The sequence below is a fragment of the Notamacropus eugenii genome, chromosome 1 (assembly GCF_028372415.1).
Source record: "Notamacropus eugenii isolate mMacEug1 chromosome 1, mMacEug1.pri_v2, whole genome shotgun sequence".
Lineage (NCBI taxonomy): Eukaryota > Metazoa > Chordata > Mammalia > Diprotodontia > Macropodidae > Notamacropus > Notamacropus eugenii.
Genome location: NC_092872.1, coordinates 302268100 through 302291587, shown reverse-complemented (window position 1 = coordinate 302291587; position 23488 = coordinate 302268100). Strand labels below are relative to the sequence as shown.

At 37.0% G+C, this 23488-nt stretch overlaps 1 protein-coding gene across 11 annotated transcripts in view; it reads right to left on the bottom strand.

Annotated features, from left to right (window-relative positions):
- The window catches only part of DAAM1 (dishevelled associated activator of morphogenesis 1), a 202787-nt gene that overhangs the window by 81781 nt on the left and 97518 nt on the right, over positions 1-23488 (bottom strand). For all 11 annotated transcript variants that reach the window (XM_072629337.1, XM_072629345.1, XM_072629338.1 and 8 more), the window contains one exon: positions 11469-11558. In XM_072629337.1, the coding sequence (XP_072485438.1) occupies positions 11469-11558 (90 nt within the window). The remainder of the gene's footprint in view (positions 1-11468; positions 11559-23488) is intronic.

The following is a 23488-nucleotide window of genomic DNA, read 5'->3' as shown; positions in this document are numbered from 1 at the left end:
GGTTTCTACCTCCCAGGGCTATTCTAAGAGAACCCAGACCTAAATTCCAGAACAATCCATAGACTTGCTAATTGAGAGAATACTTTTTTTTCCTTTGATTTTTGACCCGCTAGAAATTCATAGCAATACTTAGATTAACATAATTCTCCACTGTAGAAGATGTAAGAATCTTGGGATACGAGGATATCACTTAGAGGAAATCCCAGGAGACAATTTGGATCCCATTGAACTAAGACATGATATTTAGCATTTACATAGGACTTTGAGGTTTGCAAGTGCTTTACATATGCTAGTCTTGATTGTCATAACAACTCAGTGAAGTAGGGACTATTATTATCTTCATTTTCCAAACGAGGAAACTGAGGCACAGAGAATTTAAGTGACTTGCTCAGGATCACACAGCTACTAAATTTCTGGGGCAGCATTCAAATTCTGATCTTCCTGACTTCAAGTCCAGAGCTCTATCCACTGTGCCACCAAGCTGCTGCATTTTTATCAGTATTATTTATGTGATGTTGGGCTTCGTAAAAACTACTATCATTAACACTTCCTTCACATTCTTATCTAGCTCCTGAGCATCTGATATCATTCTTTTTTTCTAGATAAACTAAATAACATGCCACTTCACACTTGTAATATTTATAGTTGATAACCCTAACTCTAAATGTTATTTTCAGATATGTATGATGCTGCCAAATTAGAAGGGGCGTTCTTTAGTAGGTTTTTATTATCTGCTGGTAAGAGTTAAAAGCTTCCTTTCAGACTCAGGGCTTTCCTCCTGAGTTTACTAGTATTCCAAGTATTGAAATTACCACTAATGATCTAGGGAAACAGGATATTACTTAAGTAATGGCAATATGTTGAATGAATAATACCTAAAAATAGAATCCTGACAGGTTCCGCCACCCTGAAACAAAGCCTTGTGTCTTCTTCATGGGCTTTTCCATAATAATCTCCAGGATCTTGGCTGGCATTTGTCATCAAGGGAAAATACCAGGGTCCCTCAGTACTTCCTCCCAAATTGTTACCTGGACTAAATTTACTGAAGGAAAATATCTTCATAAAGCATACTGCTGCAGTTAAGAACAGATGGAAGAAAGGGTGAAATACAGGAACCTTGTGCAGGATCTATTCTAAACTGAGATTTCTGGAGGTGATTCTCTCTGTGGTGCACTGACAGGAGGGATGTAGTATATGCTTCAGAGAAAGGAATGATGATGATATCACAGGACCAAAGGCAAAAGGAAAGCTCTAGCATTTTTTCCCAGGCTATCTAATTTCTTATGAGTTTCTTTCCTCTGCCACCAAGTATATAGAAGAAACAACATCTTCACAATTACCAGTTAACCTGTGAAAGACAATTGGATTGGCCTAGTGGATAGAGAACTGGTTCTAGAGTCCTGATTTCAAATTTGGTCTCAGATACCTACTAGCTATGAGATAAAATCATTTAACCTCTTAGTTTCCTCATCTATAAAATGAGGATGGTACTTAGCACCTGCTCCTGAGGGTTGTTGTGAGGCTCAAATGAGAGAATATTCATAAAGTGCTTTGAAAACTTTATAGTACTTCATAACTCTTAGCTTTTATTGTTAATAACCATAGCAATAATAATAGCAAATCTGTTTAAAGTTATCCTGTAGGCAAATCTAAAGGATTCATAAGTCTATCATTCTTCCAGAATTAAGATGTGCCTGATAGTTCAATACACAAACATTTATTATGTTCAAATCTTTTTACATGACTATTACTACAGAAAAGACCAAAATATAGCCCTCAGGCAGCTTAGGAATTTAAGTTTCACTGTGGGAGAAACAAGTCAAAAATATAAAACAGCAATGAGGTACTGAAAGAAGAGCGCTAGGTTTGAAGTCAGAGGACCTGGGGTTGAATGTTGGCTCTGTTTCATTAGTCCGCAGCTACATTATCTTTAAGATGAAGGGATTTGAAGACAAAGAATCATAAAAATTATCCAACTCTGATGCCTATGACCGAGTATACACAGCAATCAGAAAAGGGAGAAAATGCTTAAAACACCAGGAAATGTTGGGCATGTTCTCCACAAACACTGGATACTTATTTTTATAGCACTGGCCTTTGAAAAGTTATAGAATTATGAGTCACCAAACTGAGTTTCTTCTATTCATGAAGATGAGAGAAAGAAATGAAGTGAAAGCTGGAATAAGGTTTTAATATGCTTCTGTAGAAAGTCTGCAGGCTATACTGGAACATTCATCGGGTCTGAGATCAGAACAATCACACAGTTACTGCCAAAACAGATGATAAATGGTATTACATAGCTTCACAAACCAGTCTCCTTTATCGTGAACTTCACCAAAGCAGGAAATGAGGTATTTTTGCTCATTTGGAAGGGGTAGAGATTGGATGCTGATTAAAACAGAAAAATTATATTTAACCTCTTAATATAGTCACTAGCTGAATTTTAAAACTAATACCATTAGCTCTTTTGCTCCAAAGTGTAATGACAATTAAAAAAAAAACTGCTCTGAAAATGTTCTTTTAATTTCCTTGTTGTTCTCTCCATCCCATTCCCTAGTGCTAACTTATTAAGTAGAAGAAAAGTCTATCCTTACTCCAATAACCTGTCATTTGTACGATAGATAAATCCATTTATGTTGGTCTGTAGACAGTCACATTCTAACATAAAGATAAAAATAAATCATTTGTATATGTAATGTGTATTTTTATTTGTATGCATTGTATCTTATCTCCCTCAATTACTCTGTAAGCTCTTTAATTCTCTGAGAGCAGCAGCAGAATTCATTTATCTGCCTCCCCCAGGGCTTATCTTAGCATGCTAGCACTTAATAAACATATAATGCATTCATAAATACAACAAAGGCTTTCTATTGACAACAACATGGTTTTACTTCAAGGTAGGGATAAGGGTGTGACCATGGGAATGAGATGGAGTCCAGAGGAGATGCTACTACTTCCTTTGGTAATCTATTTCTACACTCAAGGGTTAAGAAATTCTTAAAAATACTTGTTCTGGAGGTTCTAAAGAGGTAGAATGATAGGATGGAAAGAATGTTGGAATTAAATTCAGAAGACTTCCGAGTTTAAAATCCATCTTGGTCACAAAGTTGCAATATGATACTAAATAAATCACAACCTCATTGAGTCTGTTTCTTAATCTGTAAAAATAGAATAACAATCATTGTCCTATTTCCCTGTTTTTTTAAGCAAAGTGCTTTGTAAATTGTAAAATCATAGGAAAATGTGAGCTACTATTAATAATACTGGCATCATATCTAGTCTATGTGTATCTGATTACTTTAGATTTTAAACAGCTGATTTGTGTTTTTTTAACCAGCATATTGCTCACAATTTGATGTAAATTTTAAGCATCCTGTAATTCATTAACTAATTCTCTCCTGTCTACTCATTGCAAGTAATTAAAGTTCAGTAATAAAAAAAAAAAATCTGTTTTGCTATTTAAGACTGACTCCTCTTATTCTATAAGTTTGATAATAGTAACCAACTGTTCTCCATCAATACCTGTTTATATACTTGAAAATTTAAGTCAATGACCTCTCAACCTTCTTTTCCCAAACAGCAACAGTTCCCATTCAGCTGACCTTTCCTCATAGTTTTCATCTTTCAAATGTCCTTAATCCTATTTACAGCTTGCCCAATAAAGCCTCTACCTGTTACATGTGAGAACTGTAAAGGAGACCAGACACAGAGGCTGAACATAGGATTGTTAATTCCAAGCATGGAGGCACCTCAGAAATCTACTCATTTACAGATGAGGAAACTGAGGCCCAGAGACACACCATAGTGCTTTAGGACTATATCCTCTCACTGTAGTCTTGTGTGTGTGTGTTTATATGTCCCCAATAAGCACATGCATGTGCATTCCTATGTATTTTATGGATTTAAAGAACCATTCTAAGAAAGGGTCCATAGGCTTCACCAGCCTGCCAAAGGGACAGGAAGAAAAAACCAACACCATTAAGAATTCCTGCTCAGAAGCATTTCCAGCAGTAGCTATTCCAGCTCTTCTCAATTGTTCTCTTTCCTTCTCAACAGAAGACCTCTCCTAATCCAGGCAACTGGCGCCTGACCTTTCTTGTCTTCTCTAATCAAAACCTTGACCCTATCCACCATTTTCTCAATCTTTCCTACAGTCTTTGAGGAAGAGGTTACCCTTTGTGCTGCACCAAAGGTGAACTTTCACCCCAATCCCTCTTCTCCCTTATCTTCATTCTTTCCCTATCTACTGGCTCTATCCAGCTACTACAAACCCAAACAGCAAGTGTCTAAAGTCAAATTTGAACTCAGGTCTCCCCTACTCCAAGTCTAACAATCCATCCACTACACCACCTAGGTGCCTCAACAGTTGTTCAAATGAAAAAGACTTGAAGAGGGAGCCAGGCAACTTCTTGTACTCCAAGTACATCTAGAAGAGATGAACAAGGTCTGTGAGTGCCCTTGCATTGGAGCTATGACATTCCTGGGTGTTTTCAGTTCAGGAGTTCCTTTCACAGAGGTTACTAGTCAATTCTTTCTATTTTCTCTTTGCCCTATGGTTCCAATATATTCAGTTAGTTTTCTTTTATTGTTGTTGTTTCGTCATCTTTTAGCCATGTCAGACTCTCCATGAACCCCTTTAGGGTTTTCTTGGCAAAGACACTGGAGCAGTTTGCCATTTACTTCTCCAGCTCATTTTACAGATGAGGTAACTGAGATAAACAGGGTTAAGGGACTTGCTCAGGTCACACAGCTAGAAGTATCTGAGGCCAGATATGAACTCAGGAAGATGAATCTTTTAGGCCTGACACTATTTACTGTGCCACTCAGCTGCTCCTTAGGCTTTGAGGGAAAATAACATCTAGATTTTGAGTTTGATCATGGTTTTCAGGGAATTTTATAATTTTAAATTATCTCTTGACCTCTTTTACATGTCAACTACCTTTTTTTTTTTTTTTTTTTTTTGAGGCAATCTGGGTTAAGTAACTTGCCCACTAGGGTCATAGAGCTGGTAAGTATCTGAGGCCAGATGAATTCAGTTCCTCCTGACTCCAAGGTCAGTGCTCTATTCACTATGCCACTTACCTACCTGTAGAGGTTGATTATTTTTTACAATTTTTTAAAAAATCTTTAGACTTTGTGGTAATGTGTGAATCTGAGTTCTGTTTCCTCTGTTCTGTATTTTGAAGGAATCCTAGGTAAGGTTTTCCACCTTTATTTCTAAGCTATTTGTTCTCCTTTCATTTTTTTCTTCCCAAACTCTTATTTCTAATTTGATTTTATTATCTCTTCTTTCATTCCTTCTATTTTTCCATCCTTTTGGCCAAGCTCCTTTTCCCTCTGAGGCTCTGCTTGTAGTTGTCGGGCAGTTACACTCTTTTTCCGAGTTCACCTCTTGGGTCTTCTCTTAATTCACAGTGTTTCTTCATGGTGCCTCATGGGTTTTTTTCTTCTGTTAACTCCTATTTTCAGCCGCAGTTCCAGGTTTGAGATTTTGTGCTTGGTCAGTCTCCTTAACACCCTTGCATGGGATGGTTTGGTTCTACCACTTCTGGAGTATGGATGCTTCTGCCACTGTCAATTCAGATGAGATATCTGGGTCCCACCCTCCTTCAATGCTTAGTTCCTGTTACAATGTCCACATGGTAACATTGCAGATCTCTGTCCTCAGTGAGATTCTATTGTCATCTCTTTCTATGATCCCCAATCTAGAGTTAATTCCATTCCCTGCTGAGTACTAGGTGAGGCCAGCCTCAGGTCTTTTCCAATATTCTTCTAGGACCCCACCTACCCATCCCCTGAACTGGTTGCTAAGTGCTAACTTTGCCCTGCCTCCTCCTATGAATTCCAGTGCAACTTAAGTAGCACACAGTTGTGCCCCCTTTCCCTGTGCAGGGGGTTGGTTTCATCCCTGCTTCTGTTTCCATAGGTCAAAGTCAGGATCTAGCTTCAGGTCCCCCATTACCGGAGTTCATGATGGCTTGCTACTCTCTGCTTAGAGCATTGTCTAATTAGTTTCAGGTCTATTTGTTGGAGTTTATCCAGACATCCCTGGCTCAGCTCTTAATCATACCTTGGCTAATCCATTTGCCTACAGACCTATCCATACTGATTTCCCTGGTGACTCCTGTTTCCACTTCTGCCCAGTTTCCTTGACTTTATGATGGCTTGACTCTTCTGCCCATCTCTGCTGGTTTATGGATTTCTTTTTGTGCAGATCCAAACTGGAGAGAGAAGCTTATTTCTGATCTTTTGAATTTTATTGTTGATCTTTCTAGGATCAATTTGAGATATTTGCTAGGTTTTATATGGGACAGTTTCTCTACAACTTTTTGCATCATGATCTTAATCAAAAACCACATTGATAAATAAGCAAATAGAGCTCAAGATACCTTTTATTGTTAGGTACGTCATCGTTTAAGAAATTTCAGTTTAAAATCCAAAAGATTGTTAACAGATGCAGTTTCTGGCTTCAGGATGGGAAAAAGCTCCCTTAAACAAAAGAGTATGTTGTGATTGGAAATCTTTTAAAAGTGAATTACCTTTAAAGATAAGAACCACAAATACTTTCTTTTTGAAAACAACCACAGTCATATAGACAGAAGATTTTCTTGACTTTTTAAGAAAGTTATAACGGTTGTTGTCCAGTTCTCAAAGAGGACCAAAATGACATCACTATGTTGAGGGTAAGGTACAGTGTTAAAGTTATAATATTGTCTGTTGAACTTCCTATGACAGACACCAGTTATCTACCCCATTAACATTTGCTGATTTCTTTGGCCTTCAAAGTCACAAAAATGTATTTGTGTTCCTCTGTGTTTCTCTCCCTGTCTCTGCTATTCAATAAGGAAAAAGTTCAAGGAATTCATTCTGGGTGTTTGCAATATTTTCTCCTTGACCTGATAATTCTGGAATTTGGCAAAAATATTCTTTGGAGTTTTCATTTTAGGATCTCTTTAAGGAGGTGATTGGTAGATTCTTTCAATGACTATTTTACCTTCTGGTTCTAGGGCAATTTTCCTTGAAAATTCTTTAAAAGAAGCTATTAAGACTTTTTTTGATAATGGCTTTCAGGTAGTCCAATAATTTTTAAATTATCTCTCTCCTGGATCTGTTTTCCAGGTCAGTTGTTTTTTTCCAATGAGGTATTTTACATTTTCTTCTATTTTTTCATTCTTTTGATTTTGTTTGACTGACTCTTGAGATGTTTCATAGAGTCATTTGCTTCCACTTGCCCAATTCTAATTTTTAAGGAATTATTTTCTTCAGTTAACTTTTGTACCTCCCTTTCCATTTGGCCAATTCTACTTTTTAAGGAGTTGTTCTCTTCAGTGGATTTTTTTTTTCCATTTGGTCAATTCTGTTTCTTAAGGAATTTTCTTCAGTCAATTTTTTTCCCTTCTTTTTCCAAATTGTTGACTCTTTTGCATAACTCATTTCTTTTCCCAATTTGTCTTTTACCTCTTATTTATTTTAAACCCTTTTTGAGTTCTTCCAAGAAGGCTTTTGGGGCTTGAGACCAATTCATGCCCTTTGAGGTTTCATATATAGGCATTTTGACATTGTTGTCCTCAGAGTTCGTGTTTTGATCTTCCCTGTCTCCATGCTGGTTTTCTATAGTTGTGGCTCTTTCCTGTTGTTTGCTCATTTTAAAGTCTATTTCATGACTTTTAAAGTTGAACTCTGCTTCTCAGGCACAGGAGCACTGTCCCAAGCTTCTTGTGCTGGGGGGGTCTGAGTGCAAGTCACTGACTTTTTGCAGCAGGTGCTGGCAGCTTCCCCACTGTCCTGAGGTGGTCCAGTCTAGTTGCACCTGTTGGGCTAGGGATTCTGGGGCTGGTGGCCTCACACCTGGTCTGCTGAGCCAAGTTCAAGGGGCCTCAGTTGCTGCTGATGAACTGTGTTGTGACCAAGAGCCTCCCACTGCCTTGCCCTGACACCATCTGTGCTGGGCAGCATTCCCCTTTTACCCCAGTGAGACAGACCTTTCCTGAAGTCCTTCTAAGTTATCATAAGCTAGAAAATTGTTTCCCACCACCTTTTTGTAGATTTTGTCATTCCAGAATCTGTTTAGAGGTTTGATTTAATGTTGCTTCCAAAGGATACTGGTGAGAGCTCAGGCAATTTTCTGACTTTGCTCTGCCATCTTGGCTCCACCTCCCAAGTGATTCTTTCATGTCATTTTAGCCTTAGAAACAGTTCTCTCTGCCTTCATTTTGGCACATTTGAAGGAGATCTGGTTAGCTAAGTGTTACAGGCAAAATTATGTTATCAGTCAATTGGCCGATAAACATTTATTAAGTACCTACCTTGTGCCAGGTACTATACTAAGCACTGGGGATATAAAGAAGGAAAAGATAGTCTTTGTTTACAATCTAATGGGGGAAGAAAACAAGCAAACAAGTACATATGAACAAGCTATATACAGGAAAAACATGCAATCATTAAAAGAGAAAAGGCACTAGAATTAAGAGGTATTGGGAAAAGCTTCCTGTACAACATGAGAAATGAACACAACATGCTTTTCTAGGAAAAGTCACAGATCAGATCACAAGTTATTATTAGCAAAGGAGGAGAAACACTTGATTGAAAAAAACAACAGACTGGTCAGTCTTGCACTCTCAGCTTTACTTACCCATGTAGTTTAAGCTTACTTTTTTTGCCTTAGAATTTTTGCCTATCACCAACACATATTGTATGTTTTCATTGGCTTTAGCTAGGAACTTACTTCATATGTTCAGTATGTGTGAGAATTTCCCTAATTCTCCAGTTCTTAGTCTTAAAAGACTGAGAAATTTGTGATTTCATAAGTTTACCCACAAAATGAAAAGTTTACCTAATTCAACTTGCTTGGGATAAGCTTGGTTTGAAGGGTCTCTAAATTCATTATTTTCCAACTAAGAGGTTCTCTCTTTACTCTATGACTACTATAAGACTTGTAACTCTTCCTGACCTTAGAAGATGGAAGCACATGGGCAAATATCACAAGCTCTAATCAAACATTCTTTATCCATCCTGGTTTGCTTCAAATCCATCCAAATTTCCTACTTAAATATCATAAAGCATATTCTGATTTTATTAATCTGACTGCTTTTAACCATAAATATCCTTTTAGTCATCCAGCTACCATCCATTTATAAGTGAGGCAGATCCATGAGCCCCATGTGACTCCTCAAAGGATTTAAGTGAGCTCTTTTTTTGTCTTCCAAGTCACATAACAAATCCGAGCTGATGGAATAAGGAGTCATTGGATAGTAAAAGTCTCTGCATTCCAAGATATCTAGTGAAAACTGGCCTCTTACCAGTAAGACTAACTCATTTATCAAGAGATGGAACTCAGTAGCTAGTGTCCACATCCATTCTTTTTTCTAAAAAGCATCCCCCATCACCAGCACGTGAAATGGAATACTACAATGGGAAACTGTAAACTGGCAGGTTGAAAAATGGGCAGCAGCTGTTGGTCTGAGGTCATTACCCTCCAGAGGATGCTTTTTCCTCATGTGAAGGTCAGTAGTTTCCATGATTAACTTTCAATTATTGTCATGGGTGTAATAAAAAAAAAAAAAACCTGAAGAAAGAAGGAAACTTTCCCCTCTCTCAGTAACCTGCTCCCATTTTCTTTCCTTTCCTATTCCCTTGCCAATTCTTGACCTCAAACTTCATTCTATATTGCCTTAAGTGTAAGAAAAAAAAAATTCATAGCACAATGAAGAGGAGATCATATCTTCTGCATACGATATAATTCAACAAGCATTATTAAGAATGTAAGACACAAGATTTTAATAATGAGGCTCTGGCTCAAGTATAGTCACTCTATTTTTAAAAGAATGGCATTGTGACAACCTATATTGCTTCCAAAGTCAACACAACCTGATTACCTTGAAAATGATCATTGAATATTTGTCAAAAAAGTGTCACATACTTCCCTTTCATTCTTGAAATTTATTTTTGATAATACTCACAGAACATAAAACTCATTAGTTAGGGCAACCAGGTCATTGAAATAGGATTGTTGAGTGGTTAGATATGTATGGATAAGAAGTACTGCCACACAGTTAACATAAAGGAAGGAAATGACCAGAATGAAATTGTATTGATCATAAATTGATTACTCAATTTAAAGATTACAACTTGGTCTGATAATATCAAGGAGTAGACTGAGAGACAGAAGGAGTGAGCAATACATTTTTGGTTCCATTTACTATTGCTGAAAGTTCTCAAATATACAGCTTTTTAATAAATTATCTCCATTCAATTAAAAAACTGTGCTTCAATTTTTTATATTATTTTTTATTTTTATACTAAAAATATTTTATCTTAAAAATACTCTACAAAGGTATAAGGTCATAAAACCATATGGGAGGTAATGGCTTCATTTTATATAGCGAAAATCCTACAACTGGTGATATGACACACCAGCAGGGTCTCTAACGCTTTGTCTTGCTAATTTTTGTCACAGTTTTCCTGGTTCGGTTTCTGGTGTTCTCCTAGATCAGCTTTTGATAAAGCAGGAGATGGAACTGGAAGGCAAGGGGAGTTGGCAGGCAGGAGTATTTCTAATATTGGGCATGGGAAAATGGTGGGGGGGCAGAGAGAAACAAGGTAGGAAGGAGGGACAGAAAAGTAGGGAAAGCAGAGAAAAGAGAGATTCTAAAAAATGGCAGTGTGTACTTTTACAAAAGGTAGGCAAATCCATGGTGCTAGATAGATTTTTTTAAAGAAGAAGGTAGAATTTGGAAAAGACTATAAAAATCATCTAACTCAAGGCTTCTTGACTTGGGGTCTCCATGGATAGATTTCGGGGATGAGTGAATTCAGATGGGGAAAAATTTTACATCTTCATTTTCACTAACTTCTAATTGAACGTTATCATTTCCTTCAATTATGAATTTAAAATAACAGTATGTTAAGAAGGGGTCCATAGACTTCACCAAACAGCCAATGGGGACCACTACACACACAAACACACAATTTTAAATCCTTGTTTTATTTCAACCCACTTAACTTTATAGATTAGGAAACTGAGATCCAGAGTAGTAAAATTATTTTCCCCAACCTCATACTTCAAGTTAAGGAAAAGATTCAGCCATACGTTAAGCGAAAAGAGGGAAGAACACTGTTATAATGGTATATTCATATAACTAAAATATAAGTAGGTGGTATGTCAGATGCTTTCATCAGACTTTTAATATGAAGAACTGCCTCCTGGTAAAGTGTTTAATGAGAGAGATTTAAGAGTTCTAACTCTTATTTTTTAAATAATGTTATTTTTCCCAATTACATGTGAAAACAATTTTGAACTTTCTAAAAAAAAAAAAAAGTTTTTAAGTTCCAAATTCTTTTCCTCCTCTTCTCTCCCAACTTCTCCTTAAGATGGTAAAAGATTTGATACAGATTTTACATGTGCAATCATGCAAAACATATTTCCATATTAGCTAAGTCAAATTTAAAAAGAAACATCTATCTCTGACCTTTTTCTTGCTGCAATATATTTGCCATTTCTTCTCTGCTGGAAGTGCAAACATGGCTTCTCTGTGTTTGTCTGTGAGGTCAAGTTCATCCTAAGAAGAAAGGAGATGTCAAATGGTCAAAATATTAAATTCCAAGCCAAAAAAAGTTAAGCCAATATCAATAATTTGCCATGAAAGAAGACATTAATACGGTAATTTAAATCTCGAAAAGAACTTTAGGTGTATTGTATCACTAGAGATATTACGGATGCCATTCATCCCACAGTATTGTTAAGGAACTGAGACTCAGAAATTTAGTGACTTATCCAAGGTAAACAAGTGTCAGAGGTAGGTTCTGAACCCATCTCTCTACCAAGTACAAGAATCAAGTGTCTTTTTTATAATACTTCCTAAGAAAAAAGAACTTACCAAGTTTATTTAATTCATTTTCATTCACAAAACTTTTGTTAAGCTCATAATAAGTACAAGGTACTAGGGATACAAAGACAAAAACTCGTGTGCTCGTGGGTCTACTGTTCTATTCAGGAAAAGCAACCTAAATTAAAATACATACCAAAAAAACCTGTGGGACCACAGCTAACAACTGGAGGGATCAGGGAGAAGGGAACTGGAAAGGTCTCCAACAGAATGGGGAACTTGATTTACAGACTAGATTCCCATGAAACGTAAGCTCCTTGAAGGTAGGGACTGTTTTGTTGTCATTGTATGTCAAGGGCCTGGCAGACAGTAACCACTTATTTGTTACGTGTTGCATAAATGCTTTGAAGGAAACTAGGGATTCTGCAAAGAAGAGATGAAAAGGGACTGCATTCTAGCTATATGGGACCACCTGGACAAAAGGCACAGAGATCAGAGATGGAGTGACATTAGGGGATGCAGTCAACTTGACTGGCATGGAGAGTTCCTAAAAGGGCTGCTTTATCCAATTTCTCTGCACTTTATTTGCTTAAATGAGAGTCCTCCTGACTTTTAGGTACTGTGAGGCCAAGCAAAATAGGATCTTTTGCTGTTTTTGTTTTAGTATAATCAAGAAGTATAATGCCTCTGTTTGAATGTGATTAAAGAAGATCTGCCCCAACATGGATGGGCCTGCCCACAGAGGGAAGCTTGATTAGGGGAGCTGTTCTGTAGCAGGGTCCCAAGTACCTTTTGTTTTTTTCTATTGAGGCACTCGGTCAGTGTCATTCCCTCTGGTTCTGAAAAGTATATAAATACTCTGAGGGTGAGGTTTTACTTTGGGGCTTAGTTTGTGGAAGAAGGTTTGTGTGCCAGATGAGATGCTGGGAAGCTAAGCAGCACCCCAGCTTTGAAAACCCTGATGTTGGTGCTTCCCTCTCTGGTAACTATGGTCAGACAATTGGACCTGTCTGTTGATTTGTGATATATGTGATTGATTATTATTGATTATGGTCAGACAGGGGAAGCCATGTCTGTTGATGTTTGATTTCTCTGTATTTTCTCTGAAGTTCAGGGTGCTGACTCCTCTGAACAAGGTGAATGATATATGTGCTTGGTTAAAGTGATTGTTAACCCCTCAAAAGTTGCCTTTCCTTTTATGAATGCAGATCTAAGAACCTGTGATAGCAGGCCCCCTTGTGTATGTTGGGGTGCTTACTGACAGACACCTATTTGTTCCTCTGATGAAATTGAAAGTTCATTTTAAATCAAACCTCAGACTCCAAATGTTTACCTTATTTTTCTTTTTACTTATTCTTATTTCTCTTTGGTCATAAACAGTTACATGCAAATGAACTTGCAGCTCTGAAGGCTTCAACTTAGACCAATATCTCTTTGGTGTCCTTGTAACTGTTTCTTTACACACATTTCTCCAGCTTTCAATAAATAAAAGATAATTCTCTGCCTCTCTATAACACTAAACTGCTCCCACACAAGTGAATTATCATTCATTTGTTCATTCACATGCATAATGTACATTCACAAAGGAATTTGAGTCTTTACACTGTACACCAAAGTACACACACACACACACACACACAGTAACCGTGTACCTTCCAAGTAAACCCAAACACAAGTGTTATAATTACCACAATCCCACAACCATTATCCACCTTCAACATTCTAATTGCTAACAGTGCCTGGCACATAGTAAGCACTTAATAAATGCTTGCTGACTGTTAGACTATTTTTGATGTTAATTACTGTGGCTTTTTTCTTGTCTCCCCCCTTAGAGTCAGGAAGCCCAAGGAATTCCAGAATCTGAGTTAGAAGAAATCTCAGAGGCCACCTCATTCAACCCATACCCAAATAAGACTACCCTTTGCAACATACCTAGCAAGCAATCACTCAATCTCTGCTGGAAGATGTCTAGTAAGAGGTAACTCCCCACTTCCTAGGGGGACCCATTCTATTTTTGTGGATAACTGATAGCTAAGAAGGTTGATTTTCCTCATATCCAAGCTAAATCTACCTCCAGGCAATATTACTCTAAAGATCCTGATTCTACCCTTTGGAGACAAACAAGTCTATACCTCTTCCATTATAAGAGACTTTCAAATTCTTGAAGACAACTATGATCCATCTCTCAGGTCTCACCCAAGTCACAAGCAAGCTAAGTAGCTTTAGTTCCTTCCAGTAAACATCCTCAGTTCAACAATATGAATTCAAGATCTTTGATTCACTTGGTCATGAAATCATAGAAGAGAAGAACCTAGACACCAGTAAGTTTAACCTCCTCATACTAAGGATGAGGCAACTGAGTCACAGGGAGTTGAAGTTATTTGCTCATAGTCACACAGCTAGTAAAGGTCTGAGATGGGAACTGAAAACAGGTCTCCTTGACTTTGTCTCCCTGGTCACCATCGTCTGGACGTCTTTTCCAGTTTATGGATGTCTTTTCCAAGACCAGAAGCACCCAAAACTAAACATAGTACTCCAATGTGTTTTGACAACAGTATCATTCTACAATGGATCACTATCTTCTGTGTTCTGAACACTGTACTAATGTGGCCTAAATAACATTAGCTTATTTTGGTTGACATATCATCATCCACTAAGACCCCCAGATCTTTTCCAGCTAAATCATTTGACCATGATGCCTCTTATGCTTGTAAAGCTGATTTTTTTTTTAACCCAAGTGTAAGAATTTACCTTTACTATTAATTTTTAGGTTATTCATTTCAGCTCAATATTCTGTCAGGATTTTTGGTATAATTATCCAATGTCAGTTATATGAAAAATTGCAGTGGTTACAGAATGCTACTTTAGTGGAAGGCAAAGATTAATTGGGTTAGATAGTCACTCTCTCCTTTGAGTTCTTCCATGTGCTCTGCCTCCTCAGAGTTTCCGTCTCCCCACCACACCACTCTTTCCAGGTCCCCTTAAATTCTTTAGGTGTAGAAACCATCTTGTTTTCTGGTTCATATTCTCAGAGCTTGGCACAGTGCCTGGCACTGCATTCTTTCTCTAGAGTCTAGAAGAAGGGAGGAGAGGACAAAGAATTTGGTTTGGGACATGCTGAACTCAAAGTATCTTCTCAGTCTATGAGAAAACCATTTTACAAATTTGTACGAACATATAATAAAGAATACAGAAAGATTTAGTGATAAGCACTGCATTTCAATGACCACAGAGGATGAAGAGAAGGGAACAAGTATTTAATTCAGCATCAACTATGTACCAGGCAATGTGTTAAATGCTTTACAAATATTATCTCATTTGATCCTCACAACAATCTGGGATGATAGGTCTTATTATTATCCCCATTTTACAGTTAAGGAACTTGAGACACACAAATTAAGTGACTTGCCCAGGATCACACAGCAAGCAAATGTACGAGTCCTTATTTGAACTCAGGTTAACTTCAGAACCAGGGCTCTATCGACTCCTTCATGTTGAGTTAAATGTTGGTATAGCAATAATTCTGTTTGACGGTGACCTGGTTTGCTTATTATGTCTCATCTCTCTCAGGTTCTTAGTAGTAGTGAAAATTCCATCATTAATCAAAGGAAACAAGGAAAAAAAAAACCTCAAATAAATATTAGCTAACTTGAAAGTCACTCTAAAAAACTGACTTTCTCTCTGAAATAATTCCAAAAGAATATCAAAGGCTTGTTTTATATTCCTCAGTGATCCATATGCATATTCTCATCGTTTATTTGTTCAGTTGCTGAGCAGCCTAATTTTTATAGAAATACTATTAAAATGCCATAGGATTATCAGTATTTGAAAAGAAAAGTGAGATCTGCGTTGGAGGTCTAGCAAAAATAAAAATAAAAAATTCAAAGTGTGACCACCACATTAGTGGGCTCCATCTCCAATACAGATGAACTTAACCCTGAGGCCAACTGAATGACTGGTCAGCGTCTGCTTGGACCTGCCATTATCATGGCAAAGTCCAGCTGAGATGTTCACTCTCTCAATACCCCACCTCTTCCAAGTGCTCTACCTCCACAGAGTTTCCATCTCTCTCCCACCCTACTCTTTTGTCCTCCTTTTTTAGAATTTAAGTTCATTGGGAGAAGGAACCATTTTGTTTTCCAGCTCTAGTATTCTCAGAGTTTAGTACAATGCCTGGTACTGCGTTCTCTTTCTAAAGTCTAAAAGAATGGGGTGGAGGGTAAGGGAGGGAGGTGGAGATAAAGAATTCAGTTTGGGACATGTTGAACTCAAGCTGTCTTCTCAGAAGTGGAAAGATTGCTCAGTGGAGAGAGGGAATGAAGTCAAGGAGTGCTGAAGGATAAAGGTAGATGTAACTGTGTTGGGAACAAGTCTCACTATTGGCTACTATAGGAAAACGTCATCTCTCAAGCTAAGAAAGAAAAGGGAATACTGATTTGAATGTTGAGTAATCAGATCTTCAGCTGAAAAAAGACATTAGAATTAACTGAATTTCTCTACATCACTTCATCACTTAAGTCCTTAAGGAACCTTTTTCTCTCTCAATTTGCCTCTGTGTGGTAGTTGACTAGAAACTATAATTTTCTAGGTAGTATGACTTCTCTATCATGTTTATTAACTACATGCAAATATTTTCATCTTTGGAGATATAGTACCTGCTCCTGGAACTCTCTTTATACCTTCAGTTTTGCAGAAATATTTATTTGTGGAGAAGGATTGATTTTGCTTGTTCTGAAATATGTTTTCTAAAATCAATTAAAGGAGAATAAAACTTGTGCTATGAAAATAAAGCATTATCAGAAGGTGATATTTTTTTTTTTATTTTATGCCACGAATCCTTTGGAGTTGTAGTAGCTCATTGTATTGATCAGAAATGTCTTTCCTAGTTGATTATCCCCACATCAACTGCTATGCTAGTAATTATGTACATTATAAAATTTACACAAAAATCAAAATTTTTAGAAGAATGAGATAAATATGAGTTAGTATCTGGTCCTAGAGTCAATAGGGAGTCAGTGGAGTTTACTGAATGAGAAACATATCATCAGGCCTGAGTTTTAGGAAAGCCACGAGAGAGCTATATGGAAGATGGAACTGGAAAGCAGAGAGACTTAAATAGAGAAAGTAATTAGGCTTATTACATTAGTTCAGACAAGAGGTGACAAAAGTTTGAAGCATGATGGAGGCTGGTGAGTAGAGAGAAGGGGACAAATGGCAAAAATGTGGAGGTGGAAAATAACAAGATTTAGCAACTGACTGGATATGTGCGGTGAAAGACAATGGAGAACAGAGAACAGTGATGAGGTTGTAAACTTGAGTGACTAGAAGAAAGATGACAGTGCCTTTTGATATTCATAGGTAAGTTTAGAGTAAGAGTGAGTTGGCAGTGGGGAGAAGTAAAATAATATACTATCTACCTGTACCTGCTCATCTCATGTGACTTACTCAGTTCCAACCAAAACAAAAAAGGGGCTTCCAGGGATCTTATTCTAGAGTGTAAACCCAACTTTCTGAGAAGCACCTATTGTAGGCAGGAGGTGATCTGGGAAGCAGAGTTAACAGAATTTTACAACACACAGGTACAGCAATCGCTTGAGGTACCTGGGTAGTAGTTTGTAATCAAAGAGCAAATATTTATTAAGCCCCTTCCCCATGAGAGGAAGAGATGCACGTGTTGAAGACGCAAATATGAAAACCAAAATAATGTTTATTTGAAGTTACAATGGGAGAAAGAAATGCATATAAGTACATATAAAAATATGAACAGCATAAATATAAAGTGAACAGACACCAAAATGTACAAAGTAGCAAACGCAAGACAGTTTAGGAAGAAAGGCACTAGGGAGAGAGTTCATGCAGAAGATGATGAGCCTGGAGCATTCTTAAAGGAAAAGAGGCGAGTTGGTAAAAGAGAGTGCATTTCAGGGAATATGGAATCGTTTGTGCAAAGGCAGAAAGGTTAGGTAGAGTGTAGAAGAAGCAAAAAAGGTGATAGGAAGCCCCTGGAATCTACTGAGAAGTGGAGAAATATGGTCATATCTGTGCTTAAGAATGAATTTGGCACCAGTGTGGCGAATGGACAAAGGTATGGCGAGACCTGAGGCAGGGAGAACAATTAGGATGTTGCAACAACCCAAGCAAGAGGTGATGAGTGCTTGACTAAGATGGTAACTGTGAATCAAGAGACAGGATCAAATATGAGACATGTAGTGAAGGCAGAAATGGCAAGATCTGTAAACTGATTGGCTATATAGGGTGAAGGTGTTGAAGGAGACTCAGATAATGCTGTTTTTATGAATCTGGGAAACTGGAAGAATGGTGGTGTCTTTGACAGAAATAAGGATCTAGAAGTAGGGAAGTTTGAGGAAGGGAGGGGAAGAAAATAATGAATTCAGTTTGGGGCATGTGTCTTATTAGGGTATCATTTCAGAAGTGAGGAGTTTGCTCAGTGAAGAGAGAAGAGAAAGTGGGAGGGGGTGTTGAGGGATAAAAGTAACTGTTCTGGGACTATCTCACTGTTGGCTACCATTAAGAAAGGTGAGAATATCTCATCCTACCTTCCAACTGATTGGAGGGGTCAGGCCATGGGCCTCCATTTAATAAACATGTATTAAGTTCCTACTATGCTCAAGGCATTGTACTAAAGGCACAAAAGAGGCAAAAGTCAGTCCTTACCCCCAAGGAGTTTACAATCTAACAAGGGAGACAAACAAAAATGAACAAACAAGTTTTATACAGCAAAGTAGGAAATAATTAATGGAGGAAAGGAAGGTATTAGAATTAAAAGGGTTTGTGAATATCTTCCTGTAGGCCTTTGGTCCAAGAAAAATGGCCAAATGATCATCCTTTCATTTATAATTTGCTGGCCTTAGTAATAAAATGATTACTCAGGAAAAAAAAGAAAAAATCTTCTTGTAGAAACCTCTACTTTGGAGGAAACTGGTGTAGAAAATGCCCACAGTGATGGAACCATAGTTGCTTTTAAGTATGCAAGTAAATGTGTCTGATTTCACAGGAAGATTTTAGGTGATTTCTTATGGCCCCTTACATCTCTGAGTGTGAACAAGTAACTAGAATAAGAGAAGCTACCAAATTGGGGGAGTAGGGTAGGAAGAACTGACATAAATATATAGGTAAGCCATTCCTAAGAGATAAGGAGTCAAAGAATATGAAAATCTCATATAAATTGAAAATTTATATAATTGAAAATACAATTTGTCCTTTGCAACTTCCTCTGTTCCTTGTCTGCTAATGAATTTCCTCCATAACCATCCTTATACCAGTGATAGTTGGCTGTTCTCTGATTTGGTGATCTTTTATATTTAGATTACTTGTCCACTGGCTGAACTCGATTTTCAACTAAACTATCTTCCAATTCTTAGCAATTTTCCTCCAATGAATTATGTTTGTAACTTTTAAAAATTTTAATTTAGTTTTAAAAAAATTAATAAGTTTGTTTGTCTGGTCAGTTCTACTGATCTACTTTTATATTTTTTAACCAGCACCAAATAGCTTTAATGATAGTTATTTTATAATAGAGTTTGAAATGTGGTCATTCTAGGCCATCTCCATACCTCTCCCCACTTTGTCCTCCAATTTCCTTGAAATTATTCACTGTGCTCATAGTTGGATTATTTTAACAGGTCACTAAACTCTGTAAAGTAATTTCTTGGTAGCACTAAGCATGTAGGTTAACTTTTCCCCATTGATATAGCTAAACTATGAAAAAATTCTCTCCAACTGTTTAAGACTTCTCTCATTTCTATAAAGTGTGTTTTGTAGTTGAATCTATGGGTCTTGGGCTTTTTTTAAGTAGGTTAACTCAGATATTTTATATGCATTTTGTAATTTTACTTTGAATTTTTTTCATTATTGTATTCTGTTCATCTCTTTTTTACATCTTTTAAATTAGCCCTCAATCCCTATGGATTTGTTTTGCTAAACTGAACTGATCTTAGTTTCCCCTCCCATAGACTCTCCCCTTCACCCCTCTAATTATTTTTCCTTTCCTAAATTCTTTGTTTTTACCTTAACTAATTTTTTTTAACCCTTTCCTTTCCCAGCACAGATAAGACCATGGTAAGAAATGCTCTCTATCCTCATCTCACAATGATAGTTTGAATCATTCATTCCAAGAAATATTCATTTAATTCATTCTCCTCTTTACTCTTTTCCCTTTCCATAATACTTTTTAGAATATATCCCAATTTCACTGGCTTCTCATTTAGTTCTTTATTCGATGACCGAACTTTCAGGTAAGGATAGGACTTCTGAAAGACAAAAACAAAATTGTAATCCCTTATCTGTTTCACAACTGTTCATACAATTACAGATCTCCATGTCTCCTCATCTGGTTTGAAGACTCTTTAACTGAGAAACCTCTTCCCAGAAACATCAATGAATGATGGAGGAAGAGTGAGGTGTGAGGTAGACCTTGGACATCACATTCAGAACTGCTTTCAAGGCTTTTAAGTTACTACCTGCTCATGCTGAGACCAGTGCCTCATTCCTCAATGACCTAATTGATCTAAACTTCCTTCTTTCCTGTCTCTTCTCAGATTTATATAAGTCCACCTATATGTGGAGTTAAGGTGGAAGGTGGCTCCTGAGAAGGAGGAATACAACATAGAAAAGACCTCTTGGATTAATTACCCTTTCTTCCCCCAACCAGGGCCCATTTTTAAGTCCCCTTTGCATCTCTCTCTCTCTCTCTCTTTCTCTCTCTCTCTCTCTCTCTCTCGGGAAACAAGTATTCACCTTCCATGTATATGATCCAATTCCAACTCTAATACTGGAGGCTTGGCTCCTCAGTGCTCTTTCCTTTCCTTCTCAAAAGATCTTCAGGCAGGACAAGAAACTAAAAACATAAAACCTTACAGGTCCCACTCCCTTTCTTCTAGGGCCAAGATCCTATCTTCCTCCTCCCCTTACTTCCCCCAAACACATTCCTTTCTGTTTTCCTTTTCCCTATAAAAATTAGTCAGCCAATCAGGAAATGGGGGTACTAGTCTAAGAAACACAGAAATATTAATACGATTCTTCCCCTTTCTATCCTCCCAATTCTTTTGACATTCTCCCCCTTGAAGTCTGACCACAGATCTTTTTTTTACTTCAAAAATGAGTTTTAATTACTTTGATTAGTTTTATAAATACGAAAATACTGAACCAATTACTTAGTCTTTTGCTTGTAAAACCAAGTAAACTAGGAAAGTTTAAGTTAACAATCCCATCTCCAACAAAATCAGCTACTAAGACTTGCTGCAAACAAGGAAGTCATAGAGCTGGAGCAGTTTGATTTAACTTTGTCCTCAAGTGGACTTCTGTGTGATCCAGCTGTGGGGCCTTTTGGGCAAGAAAAGCATAAGGGTGATTGCTGCCCAGGAGTTCTTGAAATCTTAGGGGAAATCCTTGCTGACTGCTTTTAACTTTCCTGCCCCTCTCCTTTGACCTGCTCATATCTTCCTGAATTGCTTCTGATTGTCTTAGGAATTGCTTTTACCTAGGGGAACTGAGGAAATTTTTAGAAAAATGAATTTGGCGTTTGAATCCTTAGTCAAACCATTCATTGAACCAGATGCAGAACCAAAATCTAGACAATCAATTTTTCTTCCACTTCTACAAATGAATTTCAATTCTGCTCTTCTGTCCTTCTGGGGATCTACTGTCACTTGCTCTAAGTGCCCTGTTCTCTTTTTCTTTTCTTTTTACTTCTGAGAAGAATTTTCATCTTACATTATACCTGTTTTATCCTTTAAATTGGTCTTTGGAGCAGTCTAATAGTATAATTTTTCAGCCATTTCAAGAGATAGAGTGGCTGCAGCACTTTCTCTTTCTTCAGAATTGTTTTTGTGGGGGATGGAATTTCCTTCCACCAGTAATTTTTATTCATTGTATTTTTTGCCCTTTTTTCTTCTACTATTGCTCTACTAGATTTTCTGGGAGTTTTGTCACAAGTTCTTTCAAATCCCTTTTTTTAATCATTTGTGGTCAGTATTTTACTCTATCTTGTAAGTTTATACCTAATTTGAGATGGAGGGGAACTGGACTTATCTATGACTCCACCCCTCAACATCTTGCGGAAACCCATTTCCTTTCTGTTTTTAGTTTCTTTCCCACCATGGAGTTTTTCAGCCTCCTTTCTCAGGAGTTCAAGTCACGAAGTAGCAAAATCTCACAATTTCAGTAACAATAAATTTTGCAAGTAACCAGGAATAAAGACCTTTATAGATAAAGGGGTGTCAGTTCAAATAACCCCAGGTTTCTTTCAGTCACCAGAAACCAGAAGGAAGGGAAATAACACATTTCAAAAGTCAAAAGAGGTCAAGCTACATGATGAGTCTATTTGTCAATGAAAGTTACTTGAGGCATTTCTATAAAAAATGAGAGAGAATTCATACAATTATCAAGAAAAAGGGGGAGAGTAGGTAAGATCTATAAATACATAACAAAAAAAAATAGGATAAAGAAAGGAGATTCAATCTGACATCCTAAAAACTACTTCAAGGAGTGACATAGAGAGAATAAAGAAGTAATTTAAAAAGTAAAGGAAAATTTAAGAGGGAGAAGAATACCTCAAAATAATGTTACGGATAAAAATGAAGAAAGAAAGTAAAATGATTAAAGCAAGGAATGAAGGTACAATCACAGATAAGATAGCCAGGTTAACAGATCTAAAATAAAGATAAACAATCCTCACTAAGAAAAAAGTATACCATAAAATAACTACCAAAGTGGACAGAAGGGAGAACCTTGGTCCAAACAGATTTACAAGTGAGCTCTGTCAAAATCTTAAAAAGTAATACACCAATTATTCTCAAGTTATGGCAAATACTCAATGAACCTTTTTGTGACATTAAGAGAGATCACACAAAGAAAAAGAAATATAGGCCAATATTACTAATTAACATTAATGCAAAAACTTAAAATCCTAACAAAATTATAGTAATATATCTAAAAATATTCACCATGTCTTTAATAACTACTAAGTGCCTACTATATGCCAGATACTGGAGACATAAATAAGGAAAAGACAGACAGTCTCTGCTCTCAAAAACCTTACAATTTAATGAGGGAAGATAATGCTCAAAAGGAAGCTAAAAAAGGGGAGCAAGGTAGGGTGAGGGGAGCATAAGACACGATGCTCAAGAGGAACTGACCAACTATTAGAAAGTGAAAAGATTTCTGCTAAGTTCTGAGCCCTCTATAACAGAAAGCTTTGGGAGGAGTTTATTGCTCCATCCTCCAATCAGAGGAAAGGGGCAACTGAGGATGCTGAGAAAGTGTTGAGCATCAAAAGTCAGCCTGCATGGCAATGAGATTTCAGATGATCCTGGGCAAGGTGAATTTAAACTAGAAATATGAGAATGATTCAACATTGGGAAATCAACTAATATAATCAAATTAAAGACAAAAATACCTCAAACCACAAGGTCAATAAATACAGAAAAAGCATCTCAAAGTACACCACAGATTTATTTATGCTAAAAAAAAAAACAAAAACAAAAAAAAACCCCTGATTTTTGTGGATTTACTTTGTATCCTTCTTCTTCTGAAGCTATTAATTGCCTCTTTTAGTTTCTCTGATGAATTTCTGGGTTTTTCTAAGTAAATCATCATGTTAACTGCAAATAGTGATGATCTTGTCATCTGCCTGTTATTTTATT